The 27228-nt window shown below is 38.4% G+C and overlaps 1 protein-coding gene across 4 annotated transcripts in view; it reads right to left on the bottom strand.

Annotated features, from left to right (window-relative positions):
- The window catches only part of PRORP (protein only RNase P catalytic subunit), a 140165-nt gene that overhangs the window by 34583 nt on the left and 78354 nt on the right, over window positions 1-27228 (bottom strand). For 2 of the 4 annotated variants that reach the window (XM_045799987.2, XM_045800003.2), the window contains exon 6: window positions 5279-5338. The exons of the other annotated variants lie outside the window; for them this stretch is intronic. In XM_045799987.2, the coding sequence (XP_045655943.1) occupies window positions 5279-5338 (60 nt within the window). The remainder of the gene's footprint in view (window positions 1-5278; window positions 5339-27228) is intronic. 4 annotated transcript variants of the gene reach the window in all.

Raw genomic sequence — 27228 nt, 5'->3', positions numbered from 1 at the left:
CTTCTCAATTCGGTGAGCCACCATGCAGGTGCTCAACAGCCCCACTGGCTGGTGGCTACCATCTTAGTGCAGGACTGGAGGGATTAATTTAGGAGGAGATATTGGCAGGATCTGTTAACTTAGTGGAGAACGAAAAGGTAGAAAAACCTGGAATTGCTGGCTTGGGTAACTGGCTGGAGAGTGGTATCAGCAAACCAAATAGAGGATACAGAAAGAAGACTAATGAGAGGGGGGGGGGGGCGAGACAGAACATTTGGTTTTAGGGTGTTAACTCAGCAATGAAGTTACATGCCCAAGGGGAGCTCGCTAGTACAAGACAGAGCCAGAATTCTGATCCGGACCTCTCTGATGCCAAATCTTTTCTAAAGATTCCTCTGAGGGGGTATTTGACAAAAGGAAGGATGAGGCATGGGAGGTCAAAGACTTCCTTTGTTTTCATTCAATATGAAATACCTTCACACTGACATGTGCCAAAAAACAAACCAAAAAGATAAAAATAAAAAACCCCAAGTATGTGAGGCTGTACATTCCATCTCCAAATTAATAATTTCTTGCATAATAGTGCAGCCATAAAAAAACAGTGCAGCCATCATTTTCAATATTTTCGAAGATAGCAAGAGATTCTTTTAAATGTTCACAATTTTAAAAATCTAATGTAAAAAATATACTTTCCAAGGTACTATACCCTACTTTGTAAATACATACACCTAGCCTAGAGGTGGGACTTTAAAATTTCATCAAAATTATGTTCATACTGTAGGTGAAGATATTAATTTTTAAGAATAATTTAATAGTCAGAAAAGTAGTAAGACCTTCTGATATGCTAAAACTCAAAAAGAGGGGATCCAGTCTGATTCTATATGCTAATTTAAAGATGATTACTTGAACTAAATTTTGTTTTTCCCTCTAATAGCTGCATATGCCTCGGAATACAGCATCAGAAAAAGGATACTTCGCAATGTAGGTGGCATCACAGCTGTCCTTGAGATTATTTGCTGTCTCAAAACACAATTGGTTACCTTAGAAATGACTATGATCACACACACACACCCCCAAAGGTATCTATGAATGGGAATAAGCAAACAATCTGTTTTCAAAGGCATGATTTTCCAAAACAGAAACAGATAAACTGAGAAAACTCACCTGGGTAGGTTATAAAACAAAGAAAAGAATGGCTTAAAAGTTGACCACTATCCAGGAAGTAGTAGACACAGTATTTTTAAAGGATGACAAAATTAGAACATGTGTGTACAGAATGCTAGGAAATAGTCTGAGTGGTAACACTGGTGACAGTGAAATGATTTATAAACCACCAACTCTATGCCAGTCTGTACAACGTTCCTATCAAGCACTCTGTTTCAAAAACTTTTCTGATCTTTTCAATAGAGAACAGAGCAGAGGGCCCTTGGTTTTCCACAATTAGACAAGGCAGGACAATGAAAGGGAAACCTGTTTCAATGTGACATGCCACTGAGTTGACATGGCAACAGTTTGGCTTCATTTACTTACTGCTATTAGGCAATCTATGAAATGCAGAATAAATACCTCGCCTAGTACCTGTCACCTGCCGAAAGGAACAAGAATCCTGCTTGTAAGATGTAGACTGGGCAGGCATCTAATTCTAGAAAATCCTGCAGCTGGGAGTTATCACAAGAAAGTCATTTTATCAACTGTCTTAGTCAGCTTGGGCTGCCATAACAGAAGATCATAGACTGGGGGGCTTAAACAACAGAAACTCATTTCTCACAGTTCTGGAGGCCGGGAAGTCTGAGATCAGGGTGCCGGGGTGGTCAGGTTCTGGTAATGGCTTTCTTCCTAGCGTGCAGACAGCCGCCTTTTCACTGTGCCCTTGGCATGGCAGAGAGAGAACTCTGTCTCTTCCTCTTCTCACAAGCACACTAATCTCACCATGAGGAGCCCCCCCCCCCCCCGCCCATGACTTCATCTAAACCTAAACATTGGTGGTTAGGGCTTCGCATGTGAGTTTGGCAGGGGTACACAGTTCGGTCCATAGCATGAATCAGACCGTCTGTTCTTGTTCTTCATCCACTCACTGTCTGATCTAACCAACTCAAATACGCTGCCAAGCTGGCATTCAAATGTTGAGAATGTGATCATGTGCTTTGAAAAAGCATTGTTTGTTTTCAGGGAAGCGGAACGTGTCTGAAAAGAGCACAGGCTGTGGACTCAGTGTGGTACTAGAGAGCCATTAACCTCTGGGCAAGTCACTCAGCTTGAGCCACTTTCCTCACATGTAAAATGACAAAAATACAACTACTTACTCCAAAAAAACATGTGAGGATAAAGTCAGGACTCAGGAAGCTTTAAGAGACTACATATTGTTATTGTTAGGCTATGAAAGCACAAAAATGTCGTACACTGACACATTGCTTTGACAGACCCTAAAAGATTAAGATGTTAAGAGAATTAAGTTTTCAGGAAAATAGAGTGGACATATATTTTCAAAGATCCTTTACTTTAACTCCTTGATTTAAGCACATCCATTTCTTCTTTCTTAGTTCTACTGTCACTTTAGTTCAAGATGCCATTAGGTCTCCTGGTAGGTCTTGCAACCAGGTTTCTCATGGACTATTGCCAGGTTACTTTTCCTGCAACATGGCTTTCTTCTTATTGTTTTCCAATGCATTGCACTTTCTGGGATTCATCCCAATTTCTGGGATTGGTAGGCTATCCTAACCTGGAGGTGTGAACAAATCCAGAACTACCTGGTGAGGGGAGGGCTAGATATGCAGGTTTAGAAATGACAACACAGAAAAACACACACAACACAAAAGTGTAGCATTAGCGGAAAGATCACGAGATCACGGACTTTGGAGTCAGACTGGCATTTGAATTCTGGATCTGTTACTTGTATCTATTTATTCTAGGAAATGATTTCATTGCACCTCAGTTTATAAAATGGAACTTTAATTGCTTACTTCATAGGGTTGCTTAAGCACAGTATCTACCTTCATTAGTGGGTATGTCTTAGTTTCTGTCCCTTCATATAAAACAGACAGAAAAATAAGACATTAATAAGAATAAAACGGTTATGTGCATTGTATAGAGTTTTGTTTGTTCCACTTAATAAGCAGGTATTATATCTAAATTTCAAGAAGATAGAAAGGCTACATTGGAAAGGGGAACAACTTAACACAGTTCATATCTGTTCCCCAAATAAATCTTTTGACATACTCAGATATCTCCCTGGTCAAACATTAACGTAAATCTACAGTTAAACTGTAAATTAAGTTTGAGAGTTACATGGTCATTTCTGTCTGTAGAATAGGATGAATTTGAAAGAAGCAAAACTGGAGGTGAGAAACCGGTTAGGAGGATATGGTAGATATGTAAGCAGATGCTAATAAGGATCTGATGAGAAGGCTACGGAATAGAGGGAAGGAAGAGAACCGATTTGAGAAATAATGAGAAAGTAAAATTGGCAAGACTTGGTGAATGACTGGATTTGAGGGTTACGGAGAGGGCGAAATCACAGATCACCACCAGGTTTCTAGGTTGGTTGGCAGAAGAACGGTGGTTATCATCTGTAGGAGTAGAGGTTCAGTTTTGGACATACGTAGTTCAAAGTACTTGTCTAGAGTAGAGATGTAGATTTGGAACTTGACAGCACACAAACTAGATGAGATCAACCACGGTGGAGCCTGAAACAGAGCTTCAGGGAGCATCAACATTGAAGGGGGAAGAGGAGCTCAAAAAGAAGAGATGACAAGGAATGGTTGGAGTACAGGAGAAGGAGAAGAGTATGGACTCACAGAATTCACAGTTTCAAGAAGAGAAAAAATAAGGTACCAAATATAAGAGAAAAGGTCTAAATGTTTACATCTCCCCGCTAATTTCCATGTTGAAATCTAACCCCTCATGTGATGTTATTTGGAGATGGGGTCTTTGGGAGGTGATTAGGTTAAAGGGCAGATCCTTCCTGAATGGGATTAGTACCCTTATAAAAGAGGCCAGAGAGATCTCCCTTGGACACAGTGAAAAGATGGTTATCTATGAACAGAGTCAGGCCCTCTCCAGACACTGAATTTTCAATGACATGAACTTGACTTCCCAGCATCCAGAACTGTGAGAAATAAATGTTTGCTATTTATAAGTTACCCAGTTTATGGTGTTTTTGTTAGCAAATCAAACAGACTAATACAAGGACTAAAATATGTTCACTAGAATCAACAATTAGGAAATGACTGATGGCCTTAGTGGGATCAGTTTCAATGCAGTGATGGGGGCTAAGCCATCCCTTTGGGGTTAGGGAGTAAATGGGTAGCAAGAAAGAAATTGTACAGTATTCTGAGAAGTTTAGATGAGGAAGAAGGAAGCTAGAGCAAGCTAGCTGTCTACAAGTTACTGATTAAAGCAACGGAGATCCAGGGGCGCCCGGGTGGCTCAGTCAGTTAAGCATCTGACTCCTGATTTCTGCTCAGGTCATGATCTCAAGATCCTGGGATCGAGCCCCTCATCAGGCTCCATGCTCAGCGGAGAGTATGCTTGAGGATTCTTTCTTCCACTCCCTCTGCCCCTCCCTCTGCTCGTGTTCTCTCTCTCAAATAAATAAATAAATCTTAAAAAAAAAAAAATGGATATCCAAAGAATCAAAAAAGCATGACACAAAGAGCCCAGAGTAGTATTTCAAGAAAGAGGGGATAAATAGATCTGTTACAGAAGAAAGAACATGGATTTTGGAAGGAAGCGTGTCTAATCCTGTGACTTTACCACCTCCTAGCTATGAGACAAGTTACTTAACCCTTTCTGAGCTGGAGTCTCCTCATCCTTAAGAAAGAAATACTACTACCTGTAGAACTGTTGTGAAAATAAATGAGACGCTGCCTATAAAGTGCCTCACACGGGCACCTTCTGCTTGCTCCACAAAACACACGCAACAAACAGCAGCTCCCATTTCCCCACAGAAGTCACTGGTAACACTGAAGAGTGTCAGTTGAATCAAGCAGTGAAGATGATGGTTCGTTGCCCCAGGTTAAGGCATTCAGTTATGAAATATTAAAAACAGGGAACAAGAATTGAAAGAGGAAAAGGCTTTGAGAGAGTTAACCTTTTCTGAAGTCTAAAAAGGATGAAGCAAGTAAAGTGCCAAGAGGGAAGTGAGGCCAGGGGAGCCCTCACGTCTTATATGTGATTAGCATATGGCCCCAAATTATTTGAGATAGAGATCCCCCATTGGTCTTTAAAGGATGCAATTTGCAACAGAGTTGGGAGCTGTAGGAGGCTGGACGGGGAAAAGATCACAGGACAAATGAGCCACCTCATGGAGGAAGTTCTGATGGAGCTGATGCCTGACACTGTTGATCATTTCAGCAAAGATCTAGGAAACAAAATATTTAGGAAAATTAGTTTCCAAAGCAGATTTGAATTCAAGCATCCTTGGGCCTGTTAATGAATGAGAAGCACACAGCTAGGGAATTTATGGGTAGAAAACATTCCTTAATTGCATAATCTCTTAACCTTTCCATCTGATTCTAACTATAATAGATGTGCAAACAAACATACTTCTCAATTTTTCCAACCCTACATGCACAAAGAATTACTCTCTTCAAACTCACATTTCATTCTAATAATGAGTCTGACAAGATAGCTTTCTTAGATAAATTAAAAGTTATTTCATGGGGCGCCTGAGTGGCTCGGTTAGGTGAGCGGCTGCCTTCAGCTCAGGTCATGATCTCAGGGTCCTAAGACTGAGCTTTGCATCAGGCTCCCCGCACAGTGGGAAATCTGCTTCTCCCTCTCCTTCTGCTGCTCCCCCTGCTTGTGCTTTCTCGCTCGTGCTCTCTCCCTCAAATAAAATCTTAAAAAAAAAAAAAGATAAATTCAAAGTTATTTCAGGTGGGGGGGGGCATGTGTGTGAAATTATCAATAAGTATTTTCAGCTTCATATGTTGATTACAAGGAAAACCAAGCTTTAAAGAATTTAGAACTGTGCAGAGTCACAAGGCAAGATAATGGTACAATGGAATTCAATGCTATTTTTTCCCCCCAAATCTCTCTTCCAAATAAATACAAGAAATGCAATCTGCCTTCAAAATACAGGGCACAGACTTCTTACCAACTGCACATTTACTGACCACAAATCAAGGTGGAAGAATCACTGCATAGGAAAAAAAAAAAAAAAGAAAAAGAAAAAAATGATGCTGTGATGACTGAAAGGGAAAAGAAAACTAGGAAAAACTTCCCATGTTTTGCTGTATAGAAAGACAGGAAGGAAAGAAGGAAGGAAGGAAGGAAGGAAGGAAGGAAGGAAGGAAGGAAGGAAGGAAGGAAGGAAGGAAGGAAGAAAAGAAGGAAAAGAAAGAAAAGGAAAGGAAAAGAAAGAAGGAAGGAAGGAAAGAAAGAAAAGGAAAGGAAAGGAAAGGAAAGAAGGAAGGAAGGAAAGAAAGAAAAGAGAAAAAAGAAAAGGAAAGAAAAGGGAAAGGAAAGGAAAGGAGGAAGGAAAGAAGGGAGGAAGGAAAAAAGGGAAGGAGAGAAGGAAGGAGGGAAGAAGAGGAAGAAAAGGAAGAAAGAAAACAGAGAATTCCTTAAAGGCAAAGAAAAAAAAAAATCCTCCAATTACTACTGAAGGTAAAGAAAGAAGCTGTCAGTGAATTTTAGAGCAACTTAACACAGGTAGTCTGAGAAAGACAAAGGTTGGTTTCTCCACAAAATCTTCCGCCCCTGGAGATGACTGCATGCTTTCCTTAAAGGAAAGGGTTGCTCCCTGCAACGATGGAACATGGCAACGGACTTTATTATAGGAAATTAATTTTGACAAACATCCGAATTAAGCTTAGTAGACAAGACCACCATGTGGAGTTGAGCTGGCTGTGCACTGCACAACTCTAGGGCAACATTCGCGGACTAAAATGCGAGAGGCACTTGTGGAGTTACGCACGGCAGCAGCCCTGATGGCAGGTAGTATTAAAACAATTTCAGCTCCAAGAGGGCAGGGAATTTTTTCGGTTTCATTCACAGTATCCTTGGCACAAAGAACAGGGCCTGGTGCTTCTGATGATCAATTAAAATGTGCTGCATCAGTGAATGCACTAATGACCGAACGAAAAAGGGAAAACGGAAGTTTGAGAGCAGAGGGGAAGTATATGTTAGAGCAGGATTCCTTACAACTGGAAGAAACTAACCAAGTAAAAAATCCAGAACCTTGGAATGTAATTCCTACCGGTTACAAAGGAGGAGAAAGAAGGGAGGACAAAGCCAGTTTTGAACTGTCTCGCCAAGTTTTATTTTGCTCTCGCATGGACTTATTAAGGGTCAAGCAAAAGTTATATAATAAAGGAGGGTGGTAAGACCATGTTAGCATAGATGGGAGATTTTCTTCTTAGTTTACAGGCTAAGTATGTCAAGAAAAGTTCACTCAATTGCTTTTTTCTATCAAAAGTATCAAAAGCATATGTATATAACCATACAAGGAGGTGGAAGTCAGAAGAAAAGAGGCTTTTCACTATAATATGAACACCCTAAATAAATTCTTGAACATATAATCAAGTAATAGAAACCTGCAGAAGTAATCTCTAAATTGTTATATGCTACCATAGTGTTAGCTATTTTTATTATCCAAGTAATAGAAACAGAGTTCATAAAGATTAACCAATTAATGTCTACTGACCACATTCTGAACTTTAGCATATATGCATGTATATATAATAAGTTAACACATTATTCCTTGTGTATACTTGATTTTCATTCTATTTATCAGGTTTCAATAAGACCTAAAGTTCTGTTTCCTTAAAACCCTCAACATCATCTTTACATGATCCCATAAATATATATATAGAATTTCTAAGAACATGGGCTATAGCTATTTCTGCGGAGTTTCTTTTTTTTTTTTTTAATTTATTTATTTTGAGAGAGAGAGAGCATGTGCACATGGGCGAGGGGCAGAGGGAAAGGGAGAGAGACTCTGGAGCAGACTCCCCACTGAGCAGGGAGCCTGATGGGAGGGGGGAGGGGCTTGATCTCATGGTCCTGAGATCATGACCTGAGCTGAAACCAAGAGTCACAGGCTCAACCGACTGAGCCACCCAGGCGCCCCACTATGGAGTTGCTTTACACATTCAGAGCATTTTTTAAAAATTTCAGCTACAAAAATTTATTTCAAGAGAGCTGATGCCTCTATATGTCCTATCATGATTCCTCTGATGACATATCACAAACAATTCTTCTCACCAAGGAAATCTGCTAAAGTTGCTCTACATTCTGAGCAATACGGAGGTACTTACTGACCCATATTTTTTTCTGTTCACAATCTGTTTTCTGCCATGGGTTTTGGCACACACCAACTGTAACTTCCATTAAAACAACAAAACCAAACAAAACAAAAACACATAGCTCTTCTCTGTATAAAAAAATCTATAGTTGGCTTCTCTGGGAGGAACTACTCCTACTCACAGCCACCTGATGTTTATCAGGATATACCAGTTGAGAGCTGTGAAAAATAAAGAGTGGGAAGTTCCCTGTAACCAAAACAAAAAAATGTTATAGATACTTACATGATCCTTAGCAATACTTGTCTCCACTGTATGTTTAGGAGTCTAGTAAGTTATAGAACCCACCAGATAAAGGACAACTGGTATATATTCTCTTCATGTGATGTGATGTACCAAGTCAATGAACCTTTATTTTTGTATGGGTAACAAATCCACATGGTTCAAAATCCAAAGGAAAGCAAAGGGTATTCATTGAAAAGTGTCCCTCCCACCCTATCCTCTAGCCACCTAGCTCCTCTCCCCAGTGGCGACTAGTATTCCCTGCTTCCTGGGTAGCCTTCTCAAGAGACATGAACAAGCAAGTGTACGTGTAGGTCTTCTTTCCCCTTCTTTGCACAATTGGTGGCATAATGTATACCACTTCTAGGCAGACTCTTAAGCGCTTTTCCCACAATGCCCACTATCCCACAAGGATAGGGAACAGGCTTCTTCTTGCATGTTGTTGTTGTTGTTGTTTTGACTGAAGAGCAACTTCCTCAAGTGCTGTGTTGTGAAGGAGTTTGAGGCCAGCAGGCTTAGAAAGTATGTTGTGAATGTTTTGTAATATCTGCTACAGCCATCTATTCCTGTTCTGTGCCTTACTTTATCTTCTACGTGCTGCTATTGTAAGAATTACCACACTTTATTATGCTTGGGGAGGGGTGTCTGAAGGTAGGTACCATGCTCTTTTATATATGTAATGTAAGGTCCCTACCCAGCCCAGGTCCTAGCAAGTAACAGCATTTAATTATTTATTTAGTAAATTATTAGTATATTATTAGTAAATATTAGTATATTATTTGCAAATATTTATTTACTGAGTGAATCCCACAGCAAAATTCCCAATGTTTAGGGAGAATGAGAGAGCTTTTCATATTCATGAGTGAGCCACTTCCCTCCATGCAAAGATAGACTTGATCAACCCTGGAATTGTATATGTAGAATGATGGTGTATTTGAAACATACATGACAGTGTTTTCCCTGTGTCCCTCTCAGAATTTACAGCAAGACCATCTGGCACTCAACCTGCTTGAGAAAAAAATACTTCTACAGAACTTCACATAGGATCCTATGTGCATAATCACCTGGTTTCCAATCACTGCCACCTAAAGAGAAAATGGTTGTATAACATGTGATTTCTGAAACAAAGGTGAGATGGGGAAGGAGGTCAGGTGATGGTGAAATAAAACTGAACGGAAACATCATGAGTGAAAAAGAAAGCTTATGATTATTTTTTAAAAAATCCAGTGAACGAGAAAAATTAACTAAGAACATTTCAACTGAACCTTACTCATTTAAGACTCTATCTGCTAATCATTCTCAAACTTCCATTTTCCATAGAAGTATTGCCATCTACAGTCATGTAGGAATCATGGTATTTTTCAGGGGGGAAATAACTGAAATGAAAAGCCTGGCACACTACAGGCTAACGTCTTCATGCCCTTTAAATACATGCACTTATCAAAGTTACACGGTACGTTTTCTCTTTATCACATATTTGAAAAGGTAATAATACTTAATGAGCTGGTTATTATCTTTTAAAAATTAATATTGTAAAGCTAGAGCTTATGATTTCAAGTCTTTAAATTATATTATGTAACTATTAATAATGAAGAAAAAATAATTTATAATTTTGAACTAGAATTTTAAGAAATATTTTTAATATGCCCAAATTTTTATCTATTTCATTTTGCTGTAAGATACAAATTGGGACTTTCCAAGGAGAAGTAAAGAGAGTCCCTTTTTTTTTTTTTGAAGTGAAAAGAATCTCTTAGTTTTGGTGGGATTTCTCTTTACTGACCTGTGGGTTAACCTAGACACAGAATGGAAAAAGAGGAAGATCATCAAAAGTGAACAGACTGACTCAGATTTATAGGTGCAAGCTGGAAAAGCCTAAATGAACTTATCCCAAACCACAGGTGATCTTCCTGCTCCCAAGAGAATATTATATCAGTACATTGTATTGTCACAACATAGCTTTTAAGGTAAATAAGTGGATTCCATTAAAACTTCTAAAATGTATTTTAGAATTAAAAAGAAGAAATTTGATTTTAGAGATAATTGAAGATAACCAATAATATTAAGACAGTGAGAATTTTTCTCGGTTGTTTAACCAACTATTGTCAACTGGGTGTTAAATTTCATCTTCTCAAATCTCATCCTATGAAGGCTACGATGTGGGGTTTTTTAATTCTTCAATTTTTTTTTAAAAGACTTATTTATTTATTTTAGAGAGAGAGAGCAAGTGAGAGAGAGTGCACGTTCATGTGAGGGGAGGGGCAGAGGGAGAGAATCTTCAGGCAGACTCCCCACTGAGCACAGCCAGATGTAGGGCTCGATCTCAGGATCCATGAGATCATGACCTGAGCCGAAACCAAGAGTCAGACACTTAACTGACGGAGCCACCCAGGCGCCCTGTGACGTGTTTGATAATAGGATAAAAAGGTGATACTTAGTATTTTCCCCCCACCTTTTACCCTCTAGCTCCAAAGTACTACTTTGCTACCTGGTGCTATTTGAACAGTGTTGTCTGGATATGGAATCAGCCCTTCTTCTTTCCCACCCCCTCAACTCTAGTTATCAAAACCTAACCTAAAAATAAAGAACCAATTAAATGCTGATGTCTATCCATAAAGTATTCTTTGATTCCTCCTTAGCTAGGAGTAGTTTTCCTTAGCCTACGAATTTTTTTTAGCTTTTTTCTTAAATACTTCTTAGGGCCCTTAAAGATAGTCTTCATATTCACAATCTGAGTATTTACAAGATTATAAGTTCCTTGACAAGGAGAGAACTGCATCTTATTCATCTCTGCATCTGCCACAATACTTAGCACTGTGCCTGGCACGGGAAAGGAAGTCAATAAAATTTAATGAATAATGTATGTTTACATTTGAAAGTTTACGTGGCTCACAGTAAACCAAATAATTCTTTTGAGAAATATCATGGCACAAAGATCAACAACAGAAGGATATTTGTTAAATATTTCTTGGTATGGGGCACCTGGGTGGCTCAGTTGGTTAAGTGTCTACCTTCAGCTCAGGTCATGATCTCAGGGTCCTGGGATTGAGCCCCAAGTGGAGACCCACATTGCATTGGGCTCCCTGCTTCTCCCTCTCCATCTGCACCCCCCCCCACACACACACTCATGCTCTCTCCCTCTCTCTCTCTCTCTCAAATAAATAAATAAAGTCTCTACAAAAATATTTCTTGGGCAAGTAAAGCTAGAATCTAAGGCAACTATAATAAAATATACTGACTTAAGCTCATGGTTTTTATAAGAGTAATAATTAGTGTCATTAAGTCACCAGCAGTCTAGTGACAACTTAATGTTATAACTTGTCAGAGCTTTGATTAGGCTAGGGGCATGTGATTTACAAGGAGCTAAAACTTCTAAAGCTCTTTTCTAATCATGAATTTATAGATTAGACAGATTGTACTATTGCCAGAGAGATGTCACAACTACCAAAAAGGAAAGCATAACAAATTTTAAAACATACCAAATATTAGGAAAAAAGGAGGGTATTAGAATCCTTAGCCTTATGTTTACTGATTTAGTTTCTTGGGGCTCCCTTCACTACAGCAAAAAAATGCCCTACCAAGGTATTCAAGTATTCAAGACCTCCAGAGATTTATTCAGAGTTCCTAGTAAGTTTATGTATGTGGTAGGTTATACCATACGAAATTAACTACAACAGAGTTTCTTTTAAAACAATTAAGAGCAATATATTCAGAAAAGAACACAGAATCCATGCAGACACATGGAAGAATTAATCTCTGATACTCCCAATATGAAAGATTGCATGTGAATATAGACAGGCAGAAATAATTATCAGGCAAAATTATAATTAAGCTAAAAGAGAAACAGATGAAAGGACATCATTAGTCTAACCCTGGACACAATCAATAAACTTCCCACAATCCCACAACATATCACAACCAACCAAAAAGGAGCTTGTGGTCAAAGATAGACAAACAAGAGTCAGATACTAACCATGTAATTTGAAAGTTGGGAAATGAGGGGAGAACCAAGGAGACAACGATTAACAGAGAGGGAACATTATTATAATTAGGCAGCTTTTGGGAAAGTTATAACTACAAGGTAAAGATACTACACATCTGATAAAGTCCTTAATTAGTTGTTGTTTTTGTTGTATTAATAATGTTTCATGTTCACTAGGTATTTTCTAGTATAGGTTGTAACATTTTTCTCCATTGGAACTTTATGAAGAAAATAAACTGAAGAGACTGCAATTACGTATGTAGTGTTTAGAGCACTCGCTCAAGCCAGATTTCTTGAATTCATATTCTACCTCTCGCTTACCAATTCTGTGACCTTAGGGATGTCACTTGACCTCTTTAAGCTTCAGTTTCCTCATCTGAAAAATGGGAGCTAATATTAGTTCCTACCTGGTAGGAGGATTTATTTGTTATGAGTATTAAATGATTAATTAATTAGATTTATTGTTTTTACAGCACTTTGGAACTGTATCCTACAGTAAGTGCTATATGAATGCTTCCTAAATAAAATTTGTCCTCAATATTTCAGCTGTTCAGCTGACTTAAAAAGTTTGGCCCCCATGATTGAGAAGGTCTCCAGATGTACATATTATGATGACACTAGGTGTAACCTAAAGAAAGATTTTCTATTTTTGAAGAAGCCCTGCTTTGACCTTATTGTCTATCCTTCATTTTCTCCCCTGTGATTTCTAACTCTGTTTCTTTAATTTTAGTTAAAAGATAGTTATCCAGGAAACAGTATACTTCTTGCTCAGGGTTCTTAAGTGCACTGTCTTCAAATCTGCCTGGCCTCTAAAGAAATTAAAGGGGATACACACACACACACACACACACACACACACACACACACACACACACGAGGGGGCGGGAAGGATATATATAGAAAGATTTAAGAAGATACATATCACTTCCTTTATTTATGACCGTATACATTAAAGCTAATGATAGCGTGGGGTCTGAAGTCTCAATAAGGTCATGTAAATTCAAGAGGAGCTCCCACACAGAGATGCTGGTGTGATACCTAAAGAATAATCTAGTAGAGCCTCCCAATAATTTATCAATGAAAAATCAGGTAGAGGAAGAGAAAAGATAATGGCCTTATTCCTAAAAACAATCTCTAGAACATGGATAATAAGAAGAGAAAAACTTAGAAGATTAACACAAGGAGGCAAGTGTTACTGAGACTCATGACATTGGAAAGGTATGTTGTGGTCGACGAACAGTGATGCTTTCCTAACACAGATTACAAAATAGATAGAGACACGATATACAGTAGTAACGGGAAATGTCACCTCTCCCAGCATGGGTGAGAAGTTTCATTCTGGTAAAAGTAGAGCACCTGATAAGTTGATATCATACTGACAATTTCATTTCTCAGAAAGTAGAGGAAACAACAAAGAGAACTGCTATTCAGGACTATAAAGACCAAGGAGGGGGAAAGTGCAGATGATCTAGGAGTGACAAGAGCTTTAAAAGAAGTGACAGCCTTCTTTTGGACTAGTTTGGACTAGTTTGGACTAGTTTGGACTCTTGTGAGCAAAGGAAGGAAACCTTTCGCATGGGAGGACCCTAGACCCTAAGAGAGTAAATTTCAAAGCGTTCAGACATAGGATGGGGTAATGCCAAGCTAGAAACTCTAAAAGGCAGTGTAACTTAAGACAAGTGAAAGGTAAGGCTTTAAAAACAAAATTGTAATATTATTGACTCCAATGAGGAAAAAAGGAGAGAAGCAACTAAAGAAAAAAAATAGGTAGAGATGCATTTATGAAAGGATGAATACAAAAAGTGGTGCAAACTCACCACAATAATATCAGGAAAGTTAATGCCCAGAAGGAGGTAAGTATTTCTTTTCCCATCCACACAACCTTTTTGCTTCCTCCCCCTTCTCTTGTAGGTCAGAACTGCTGGTAACATTCTACCTAGGAGTAAGGAGACCAAAAAATTGTAACTTCAGCCTGGGAAAAGAACTTGAGAGTCTAAAATGGGGAAAGACAGTACGTGTTAGGGACCTGGCAGTATCCAAAATAAGCTATTTTATGGCCAACAGAGTGGTCTGTGGGGACCTTAAAATGGGGATGTGCTAGCTTGGACTTGAGGGTGGCAGATGATCTACAGAAATTAGGGAGACCGGGCTAGCTTCATCAGTGGATCTGGGTGGTGTGCCCATACTTCTCATATTTCTTGTGACTTCTCCCTCAGGTAATTGTTATTTTGAAATTTTTGTTGCTTTTACTGAATATGCTCTTTGTTTCTGAGTTCTGCTGGGAAGTTCTTCCAGATCTGTAGTACTGTTAGATATATGCCCATTTTTAAGGCCAATCTTTCCAAAGACTGGAGTTTGGGCCTAATGAATACTGAATAATGTCTAAATATTCCAGCTGTTTCTTGGTGAACATCATTTGTTTCCCTCCATGGATGCCTCTGGTGCTTGTCTTTGGGGAGATCCCCTGAGTCTGGCATCCTTTAATCTCTGCTGTTCATATATTCAGGTCCAGTGCCTATTATAATTTGTAAGTTATAGAAAACAAAACAAAACAAAAAAGTAAATGCTCAAAGTTATATCCAAGTGTGGAATTGCTAGACAAAGGACTGAATGGGAAAAGAAGTACAAGACAAGGGAAGTGACTGAAAGAAATAATTACTCCAAATGAGTTTATTTTTCTAGGCCTGGATGAATTTCATCTTAAGATACCAAGGAAACTTACATATATAATCATGCAACCATTACTGATTATCTCTACAGAAGGAAGAATAGAAGTCCGGAGATAAACAAACATAACTGATTTTCAAAAAGGAAGGAAATATGAATCTCGAATACCAGAACATCAGCTCAGAAAAGGAGCAAGACCCAGGGAGGCCAGAATAATAACATGACCAAGGTCATGGCACAGAAGTGGTTAACTGGACACTGCCTCTGGGGCCTGCCACTGGACCCTCAGGTGAGCATGCTTGTATGCGCGTGCAGACAGACACACCACAATCACAAAAGGGTAGGATTCTGACTTCCACTGCTGTTGTTGTGAAATGTCTCTAACCACATCTGTGTCTTTACGTCCTCTAGGGTCAAAGTCCCAGGAGCGACCGTCCACCTGGCTAAGCATGGATCTTGTGTGTCTGTTTTAGTTATAGGGTTGGGACCAAAATGAGGTGATTAAGACACTTACATTGGGCACAAAATTTAAAGGGGCACCAAAAAACCCACTAGACAAGATAAACAGTATTTAATACAGTATTTTACAAAATCAAAATTAATGCACAAAAATCCATGATGAACAAAATATCTAAATTCAAAGAAAGACAGGTTCAAAAATAGAGCCATGCCAAGCCATATTGGTGTCTGAGACAAAAGGGAAAATCTGTAACAGTGATCCTATTTTTCTTTAAAATTTTGGTATATTGTTCATCATGAATTTCTTTTAAAGTTTATTTATTTAAGTAATCTCTACACCCAATGTGGGGCTTGAACTCACAACCCTGAGACCAAGAGTTGCATGCTCAGGGCGCCTGGGTGGCACAGCAGTTAAGCGTCTGCCTTCGGCTCAGGGCGTGATCCCGGCGTTCCGGGATCGAGCCCCACATCAGGCTCCTCTGCTGGGAGCCTGCTTCTTCCTCTCCCACTCCCCCTGCTTGTGTTCCCTCTCTCGCTGGCTGTCTCTGTCTCTGCCAAATAAATAAATAAAATCTTAAAAAAAAAAAAAAAAAGAGTTGCATGCTCTTCTGACTGAGCCAGCCAGGCACCCCCATCATGGATTTTTTATATTAATTGTGATTTTTTAAATATTGCATTAAAATATTTATCCTTATTAATTACTGAATTTTTTGGCATCCCCTTAAATGTTGCCGCTGAGGTAAGTGCCTCATTCTTACCCCAGCCTCAGGCCTGTCCCTTGGCACCAGGGAGCAACAAGAGGGACTGTCTGGAGCCATCTTTGATTTCCTCTATGGGAAACATGTCTCTAAAACAGGAAGTGAGTGTGGATGCTCCTTCTGCCTGGAATACAAATCTGCCCTGCCTCCCTCCTCTCTTCTCTATCGTCAGGTCTCAGTTTAGATATCACTTCATCACTCCTGATTTAGGTATTCCTCTGTGTTCCCTTAGCATCCTATACTTAAGCTTACCAAATACTTATTACCATAGTGTTTTGCAATTTATTTGTTTACATCCTCCCCCAAGCTACCGTCTTAGGTGACACAGATTCTTCGACATTCATCCTTGCATCACTCTAATACTTAACAGGGTGCCCGACACATATTAGGCCCTCAATAAATATTTTTTCAATGAATGCATGGAAGCATATCATAGGGGAGTAAATGAAATTAAAAGTGCTGATTCCAGAAAAGACGACTCAGGGACATATACATAGTTGTCCTCATCTATCTGAATGGCTGCCATGAGGAAGAAGGTTGAGATTGTTGTTTCTCAATCTTTTCGTCCATTCCCCACCCTCCTGGAGGAAGTTCATTACATTTCCGTCACAAATAGCTCATAATGATTATTAAATATTCATTAATCTTTTTTTTTTTTGAGGGTGGTGGCAGTAGTACGTATGCTGGAAGGGATCTCATACCCTAGAAGACTGTATCAGAATGATGGAGAAGCAGTACATGTGTTACTCTCCTTCAGCCTGAAAAATATGGGACAAGTTTTACTTATCCCATATAGCTTTGTAGGAGATCTAGAACCCACTGTCAAATATTATCCCAGGACAGGTTTTTGGCTTAACAGAAAGACTTTTTAACCCTTAGAACTGTTCATAAACAAGATGTGTAGAGATGAGAACTGATGAATGTGCCATGACCATGAATCCTGCAGCTCCTTATCAAGGTGTTGCAAAGTGAACCTGGCAGGAAGTGGAGGGAGACTGGGGTGTGATATGGAATAGTGAACCTCAAAAAGATACATCCATGTCCCAATGTCTGGAACCTGTGAATGTGAACTTGTTTAAGAAAAGGGTCTTTTAAGATGTAATGAAGTTAAGGATCTCCAAAGATGAGGTCATCCTGGATTACCCAGCTGAATTCTAAATCCGATGACTTTATAAGAGACAGAAGGAGAGAAGCCAGGAGACACAGAGAAAGCAGCATGAGTATGGAGGTGGGGAATTTAGATTTGTGAAATCACAAATCTAAACCTAAATCTCACAAGTAGATTTGTGAGAATTCTAAATCACAGAATCTGTGTTTCTAGTCATTTCTACTTAGTAGGGAAGAAAAACAACAACAACAACAACAGAAAAACAGAGTTCATGCGGAAAGCTACCTCTTAGTAAAGGTTTTCTGCAATGTTTCCAGAAACTGTTTTCAGAAACTGACACCTCTACTCTTCAGGCAATGAAGAAGAAGATATGTATTTTGATATAATCAAGTTGGCATACAGAAATTACCAATAAATTAACTGGGGATGTTGAAAAGTTCACAATACCAACCTATCTCTAACAGATGCACGAAGCTATGTCTAACATGTAGAATGCCATGAGATGTGGACTCCATCCAAATGTCATGCATGGTCACTTAGGGAATGGTAGCTAATCCAAATTATGCAGGTAAGGGGCAAAGCCACTCTTCTGAGTGGCTACCAAACACTTTTCAAGTACTCGGTGTCTAAACAATGTCACATGTAGGCCACTAGCTTTCATAAATGCTATATGTCCCTTTGTCTCCATAGGCCCATCTCACTCTACCCATAACTTGCTATTAATTTACAAAATGGGCTCAAAAAATCCGTGGGTACTTCATAAGCTTTTAGAGAAATGTGAATAACCACAAAGAATGACATTCCAATTTCACACTTTTTGGACTGTTAATTAAAAAGGGGGATGGGGCGCCTGGGTGGCACAGTGGTTGGGCGTCTGCCTTCGGCTCAGGGTGTGGTCCCGGCGTTGTGGAATCGACCCCCACATCAGGCTCTTCCGCTGTGAGCCTGCTTCTTCCTCTCCCGCTCCCCCTGCTTGTGTTCCCTCTCTCGCTGGCTGCCTCTATCTCTGTCGAATAAATAAATAAAATCTTTAAAAAAAAAAAGGGGGGGATAGTACAACTAAGACAACTGAGTACAACTAAGACAAAGGAATAAATCTGTATGTCACCAGTGTATTTTTACACTTCTAAATTGATTTCAGAAGACCAAATACTTTAAATAAAAAGAAATATTTTTCTATTTCCAATACAAGTTTTATTTGCTAATCACAAAACCATTTTATTAAACAGCCTAGTATATGATGGAGTCGGGTTACACACAGATAATTAATAAGTAGCAGATCCAAACCCAGATACCTTTGCTCCCGAGCTCTTAACTAATCATAGTGTCTCCCGAGTTATTCTTCTATTAATGTTACTAGGCTACCCTGAGCTTGTTCACCAGTTTCTAAATTTATTTAGTAGTTCAAAATATTTAATGAAAGTGTATTATCTGAGAATGTGTTGCACTACACAAAGGTGAAAAATACAGAGAACTGCCAGGATTCGAGTGACAAGCAGGGAAGAAAAGACATGTATGACAACATAATATAAATTACTACATAAAGAGTAGCAAGTGCTACAAGACAAATAGAGACAAAATACTATAGGAATTCTGAGGAGAAAGAGATGATTTTTAGCTTGAAATAGGAGCAGAGTGGTGGAATCTGGGAAAATTTTTGAGATGTGCCTATATGACGTCTCAGAGTCAGCTCATTAGAGGAGGTAAGCAATGGAATGGTGATGATGATGATGATACATCACCTGTTACCTGAGCATTTATGATGTGGTCAACATTTAAAATGCATTTTTACACTTAATTCTCACTAAAATCCAATGGGTAGGTATTTATCTATAGATGAAGTAACCAGAGAGATAAAAGGTCACTCAATTAAGAAATGATGGCTCATGGGTAGAGCACATAATGCCAAAACGTATGCTATGAATAATAAGAGGGATGCTTCTCGAAAAAGGTAGTAAAGAAAACATGGCTGGGATAGGAATTTACATCTTGGAAGGAGGATAGTTGGTTTGTCCTTGTCAATTCCAGGATTCTTAGCTGGGAGATGATTTTGCCCCCACGACATCTGGCAATGTCTAGAAACATTTTTGGTTTTCACAACTGTGTAAAAGGACGGGGAGTGCTATTGGTATCTAAGTAGGTGGAGGCCTGGGATCTTGGCTACACAGGAACAACAATAACAATGAACAACATAACCCCAAAACAAAGAATTATCTGACCTAAAATGTCACTAATGCCATGGTTAAGAACCCCTGGGCTATGCTATCTAGAGCCTGGAATGTTGTACTTCAGAGATTAAGTCAGAAAGGAGATGAAAGGGGCAGAGGATAAGGAGGACTAAGCAGAAAAAAATGAAGAAATTCTGTAGCTTGAAGCTAATTAGAATGAGAAACATTAAAAAAGGAAAAAAAGGGGGGGTGATGCCTGGGTGGCTCAGTCGGTTAAACATCAAACTCTTGGTTTGGCCTCAGGGTCAAGGATCGAGGATGGAGGCCAGGGGATCCAGGCTCAGTGGGGACTCTGCTTGAAGATTCTCACCCTCTGCCCCTCCCCTCACTCATGCGCATGCTCTCTGTCTCTAAAATAAATAAATAAATCTAAAAAAAAAAGAAAGAAAGAAAAGAAAAGAAAAAAGAATAGCCACTCATACAGTTTCTGACACAGGGAAAGAACAAAGAACAGAGAACATAGGAAAGGCAAGGCAAACGAAAGTCTTTCTCAGAATTAAAAGAAGAGAACAGGGGAATCCTGAAGGAGGCTACATGGAAGAACTTGAAGTTACACCATTCTAATGAAAACACAGTGACATGCATGTGCACAGAAAGGTCTTTTTAACACTAAGTAAATCTAGCAAATTATACCAAGGTATTTTGGTGAGGTTTGTCTGTGTGTTGAGGGGAACCCAAAAACAAAACTAAGGGATGAGGATAGACTGAGGATATCTCTAATATAATTATTATAAGGTATTTAAAATTTTGTTGTTTTAGGACTAATGAAACAGTTCTGTTTATATATTTATTTTTTTAAAGATTTATTTATTTATTTATTTATTTGAGAGAGAGAGAGAGAGAATGCAAGAAAGAGAGACTCTCAAGCAGACTCCCTTCTGAGTGTGGAGCCCAATGGGGGCCTCAATCTCACAACCCTGAGATCATGATCTGAGCTGAAATCAAGAGTCACGACACCCAACTGACTGAGCCACTCGGGCTCCCCTTGTTCTTTTTATATATTAAAAAAAAATGAGTTTAAAAAATGTAGAAATCTGGGGTGCCTAGGTGGTTCAGTAGGTTAAGCGGCTAATTTAGGTTTCAGCTCAGGTCATGACCTCAGAGTCCTGGGATCGGGCCCCCCAACACCCCCCACCCCAGGTCAGGCTCCCCACTCGTGCACTTTCTCTCTCTCTTTCTCTCTGGAATAAATAAACAAATCTTAAAAAAAGAAATGTAATAATCTATCTCTAAATTAAATTTACCAACTTGGCTTTTTGGACCATGGTGGCCAAGGTTCATCTGATTTCCTAAGAATGAATTTAGGAAGGGGCAAATTTTCCAAAGAAAGCAAAGAAAAAAAATAGATTAGGCCACTTAAAAACTCAAAGCTTGGGAAAATATTTGCAACAAATATAAGAAGGTCCAATATACCTACTTTATATAGAATGCATACAAACAAAATAAATATTAAGCCCAACAGAGAGCATAAACATATAAACTTACAGAAATGACATGAATCCACAAAAGAAATCAAAACTGTTAACAAACATATGAAAACTATCAGCCTCATTATTTATTTTAAAAAATACAAATGAAAACGAGATACCCTAGATTCAATGCAATCCCTATACCAAAATCTCAGCTGGCTTTTATGTGGAAATTAACAAGCTGATCCTAAAATTCCCATGGAAATTCAAGGGACTTGGAATAGCCAAAACAATAAAAAAAAGAAATTGGAGGACCCACTTTTTCCAATTTCAAAACTTACAACAAGCACAATAATCAAGACTGTGTGGTACTGACACAAGGATAAACCTAGAGATCAATGGAATAGAATTGAGAGTCCAGAAATAAATTTTCACATTGATGGTCAAGTGATTTATATTTAATAAGGGTGCCAAGACAATTCAAATGGGGAAAGAATAGTCTTTTCAACAAATTGTACCAATTGGATATTTACATGCTCATGAATAAAGTTAAATCATACCTTATGCCATAAACAAAAATCAACTGAAATAGATCAAAGATAAAGATAAACACACACAACACACACACACACACACACACATACACACACACACACAAATCAGGAAAAAATTGAATGAGACCAAAAAAAAACGGATAGAAATACACCAAAATGTTAATACTGAGTGGTGAGATTATGTATATTAAAAAATTTTTTGAAACATTACTTGCCAGATTTTCTAAAATCAACACTAAAGAAAAACTTTTAGAAGTATTAATAACATCGAGAATTGGTTTATATTACCTCATCTATATAAACTTAAGGAATTAGATGCTATTTCTCAAAGGTTGGGAGTCTGAAGACAAAAGTAAGCTGAGATTCTAACTCTGTTCAGTTCCTTTCAAGGAAATGCGAAAGCACTCAGAAATACCACAGCACCCTCTTTTGGAAGAAATGTATTGTTTTTCACAGGGAGCTAGCTGGGATCGTTAAGTTTTTAGAGCTGAAATTCTCTTGGATTATTAAGCCTGGTCTCCTGATTTTACAAATAGGAATTTGGGGTTCAAAAAGAAAAGACCACCCAAAATCATAAAGGGAGGTATCAGCAGAGCTGGGAATCGAGCCCCATATCAGATCCTAACCAGAACTTATTTTTTCTGATCTTTGCCTTCTTTACTAAACACATTTTTAAGGATTAAAAAAAAAGAATAATACTGTTCCAATCTTTGGTAAGTAGAAGCCCTATACTCAAAAAGCAGAACTCTAGGCACCCAGCCATTATTTTAGAAAGACATGTCCATTCTTGCCTGTTGCTTGAGACAAAACAATAAGAATTTACAAAACCTCATCACGTCTGCATTTGTCTACTAATAATACATTTTTCTAAAAAGAAGTAACAGTAGATGAGAGAGTAAAATCATTCCATTAAGTACTAAAAAACAAAATCTTAATGAGATAGACTAGATATTAGTTTGGGGCTTCTGAAAAAAATCTGCTATCATATAATTGACCTAATGTATTTGGGATATTATTCTGGAGTAAAGTCCTACAATTTCACTGCCTACGCTGCTTTATGAATGGCTAGTCATAAAGGGAAAGAAACAGTATATAACTCTTTTCCGAAAATATAAATAATATAGGGACTGCCATTTTAGCTTTTATCATTCTCCGACATGTAGATCTGAGTGGTACATCTACTTCCCTGACAGATAGTAGTCTTTGAAAGAATACCTTGAGTTTTCCTCTTATCTGAAGAATGACTGACAATAAAAAACAAATGGACATTTTGACAAGTGATGAATAAAAGAATAATGTATGGCTTTTGTCATCAGCAGCATTTTAATAGCCTTTAAAGTATGCTGAAGCAGTTGCACTGGGGATAGGATACTTATTCTTGGCTGACAGTTATTTGTCTATTGATTAATTTGTAAAGGTAAGCATCATTAATTCTTTGTTTTGTTTTTGTGTGGGTTTTTTTTTTTAAGATTTTTATTTATTTATTTGACAGAGAAAGAGAGAGAGCACAAGTAGGCAGAGTGGAAGGCAGAGTGAGAGGGAGAAGAAGACTCCCTGCTGAGCTGGGAGCCCAATGTGGGGCTAGATCCCAGAACCCTGAGATCATGACCTGAGCCAAAAGCAGACGCTTAACCAGCTGAGCCACCGAGGTGCCCCCATTAAGTCTTTTGACAAATATTCACTGAGCAGCTACTGCCTGCAAGACATAGTTTTAGGTGCTAGGAATATAGCAGTGAATAAAAAAGGCAAGGTCCCTGCGCTCATGGAACGTAGATTCTTGGGAAGTGGGAAACTGTTAGCAAACAAACAAAAACAAATAAATGAACAAGTGATTCTGAAATGTGAAGACAATAAAATGGGCACCTAAGGAAAACCTAACTTTAAGGTTAATTTTAAATCTTTACAGTGTTGAACACCCACTAAAAATTGTTCATCAGTTCCACTGTGGCAACCGAGCCAATCCTATAGAGATGATTGTCCATTATAACGCAATATGACTGGGCATGAAGCCTATAGTGACTTACTTGCTCTACTGAAGAAAACTGGAGGAGGTGAACTGCTGTGCTTTTTTTTTTTTTTCCAGAAGTTTAGTGGGCACATCTTAGTATTCCAGATATTTAAATTAGTTTATTTATCCAGTATCTAAAATAAACAATGTTTCAGCTACTTCTAGCTAGTCACATGTGTTGACTGGCAAGATAATTGACACTTATCAACATGAGCCTCTTGTGAAATTCTGCCACTGTCAGAATACTGGCTACTCTTGCCCCTTCTGCTGGCTTCCCAGTCGAATGTCTTCTCCATCGTCTAGTCAAGACTTAGAACTAAGAGCTAAGTGTTAAAAATAAAAACCACAGATATATCTGGAATCAGATACATTTTATATAACTTTTGACTTTTCCTCACTCATTTTCTGGATGAAAAACACCAATTGAAAGCAGAGAATGAGATGAAGCATCTTCATTATCCAAATTTAAATATTTTGTTAGTGAAAAATGAGAGAATATAGATGTCTTCTGAGAAATAATTAAAGGAAACTCAATTTATACTTTACAAATAGGAACATTGTTCTAGTTATTCAGCCAAAAGCTTTTCTTCTGGTTAAAACTCCCTAACACCTATCAACTTCTTTTTTTCCATTTGTGAGTTTGAATGTGTGTGTGTGTGTGTGTGTGTTGTGGACGCATGCACGCATGCACATATGTAGTTCTATGAGTTTTAATCAATACCATAATCAGGATACAGAACAATTTCACTATTAATTAATTTTTAATTTTTATAATTCTATGCTGGTGAATATTTTACTTCTAGCATGTATTCTTTACTTTTATAATGGAAATGTAAAGATCTTATCTGTTTTAGAAAGATTGCTCTAGCAAAAATGGGAGAAGATAAACTGGTATAGCATGAAACTAGAGGAAGGGTGGCAGAAAGTGATAAAATATACTAAATATTGCCATAGGGAATGTAATTCAACTCTAAGTATTGATGCCAAGAAACCAAAAGAAATCAGTAAGGGGGTAATGGGGAGACTACAAAGTTCTAACAAGGGAACTAAGAATAAAAATGACCTCAACATAAAAAGGTATAATAAGGGTTTACTATGAAAAAACCACTACTACTTCTTCTTTTTTTTTTTTTTAAGAGTTTATTCATTGATTTGAGAGAGTGAGAGACAGCAAGAGCCAGGGGAGGAAGGAGAGGGAGAAGCAGACTCCCATTGAGCAGGGAGCCCAACGTGGGGCTTGATCCCAGGACCCTGGGATCCTGACTGAGCCCAAGGCAGATGCTTAATTAACCGAATGAGCAGCCCAGGCATCCCTAAATACCACTACTTCTTTTGCATTCATTAGGCAATTGACTGCTAAGTCATTATATTCAGGCATTAGACATTTATGAGAAGAAATGTACTCCTGAAGTTTGAAAGTCTAGAACTACCCAGTCTGATATGGTAGCCATTAGCTACATATTACTATTGAGTAACTGAAATATAACTAATTAGAATTGAGATGTACTGGATTTCTATGAAAATTACTATTTACATAGAATATAAACTATTTCACCAATAAGTCAAAAAACATCTATTACATGTTGAGATGATAACATTTTGGACATGCTGGGTTAAATAAGATTTGAAGTTATTTCCCTTGTTTCTTTTAATTTTTTTTATGTGGCTACTAGAAGATTTAATCTAACATTATATTTCTATCAGACAGTGCTGATCTAGAATGTTACTCTACAATGTCACTAGTCTATTCTGTGAAGACCACTCTGGATAGGCCAACAGCACCGTACTATTAAGGCTGGTGATATGGGTTAAGAACTACATGAGTCAGTCAGAAGTGGTCATGCCTGTGCGTTGAGTCCACCAGTTTTGGCAGAAATAGAAACACTGATCAAAAGAGAATAGGTATAGATATCTACAATCCACTTTGAAATACATTAAAAAATCTATATGAATTAATGAATAGGTAGAAAAACAGCCAATAAAACAAGTACAGTAAAATGTTAATGGTGAATCAGGGAGATGGGTGTACAGATGTTCACTGTAAATCCTTTAAACTTTCACGTATTTTAAAAATGCTTTATAATAAAACATTGAAGAAAGAAAGGGGGGGAACAGGAAGGTTGTATCAACATGGAATAGCATAAGGGTTAAATTGGAGGTTAGGAGTCCTGCTCCAGATACCCCTGCATACCCCTGTATACTTCGCAGTTTCTTTGTTGGTGGACAATAGGACAATGAACAATTAATTATTCATAGTAATACTGAAGAAGATACTTTTTTCTGACTACTGCAGTTCTTGATTTTTGCTATCTGATTTCTGTCTTCAGGAAGTAAGGCTTTTAATAAAGAATCATAGGTCTTTTATTTTACACTCAAAAACTTTCTTTTGAGAGTAGAGAGTTAAAGGGCCTCGGCAAAAACACCCCAGCACCTATTACACGTGCTGATATAACTGCATGCACATGCCCAGAAGGCTCTGGTGTCAGCAGGTACACGGCTTGACAGTATTCATTTATCCAGCAGTATTAGGCTGTCACCCTTAAAGAAAAAAATCAAATAAAAGAAACACCACCACCTTGAGAAGAGAAACTCAAAAAGAGAAGGCTCCATGTGATAATAATCAACTATCAGGAAACTTTAGGAGTTAAAAATCAACACACGGAATGCAATAAATTCACGTGTTGGAATTTCAACACTGCTGAATGACAAATGGCAAATGTATAATTGCTACAGAGAAGAAAACTTCTAATCACCTTTCTCAGTGGGCAGCACTAGAACACTGCTAAATAAATAATATAAATTATGCAACCTAAAATAGAAATGGAACAGACTTTGAGAGACAATCCAAGTTAGTTTTATGGTCTCATGCACGTGAACACTTAGGGCTTTCACTTTAGAAAGGAGACCAATGAGGCCCAGAGCAGCTCAATGTCTTACATACAGTCATGGAGTCAAAAAGCACTGGTGATGGGGATGGTGTGCAGTTTTCCTGCCACTTGATATATGATAATGTTGCTAGTCTATAAACTTGTGATGGAGAATAAGACATTGGTTTCAGGTTAGGGGTGAACAACTTAGGAACGATCCATCACCTTGACTTACAAAGTTTAAACCTGATGATGGTTGGTGGGAATATAAAGTTGTATAAAACAGCCTGAACAGTGTAGACCTGGCCAATACTTAAGTCAGAAGTCCTAACCAGTAAACAGTAAGCTACTGATAGACTCTGAGGTTTCCTGTGAGTGCCAATACATTCCTCCTAACTCTACAGCTTGGCCTCCTCCTCACTGGGGTGGGAAGGAAGCGTACACCACTGTCCTCCGCCCTACTCAGGGAATTCACTAACAGTATCGCCTCACTCCTCTCCCCTCTGATGACCTGAAGGCTTCAGGCATATGAAAAACACTCCTCATTCACCAGAAAGACTGGAGAACCAAACAAAAGGGACATTGTCTGTCGTAAGCACCACTATCACAGCCACCAAACATTCCACAAGTCTAAAAATACGCTTTGGGCCAAACATTCACTCAACCTTTTTCATATACCTACCA

The sequence above is a fragment of the Ursus americanus genome, chromosome 35 (genome assembly GCF_024610735.1).
Source record: "Ursus americanus isolate L20-20 chromosome 35, mUrsAme1.1.p, whole genome shotgun sequence".
NCBI classification, from domain to species: domain Eukaryota; kingdom Metazoa; phylum Chordata; class Mammalia; order Carnivora; family Ursidae; genus Ursus; species Ursus americanus.
Note: the sequence above shows the minus strand (reverse complement) of the source record. Positions and strands in the feature narration are given on the sequence as shown.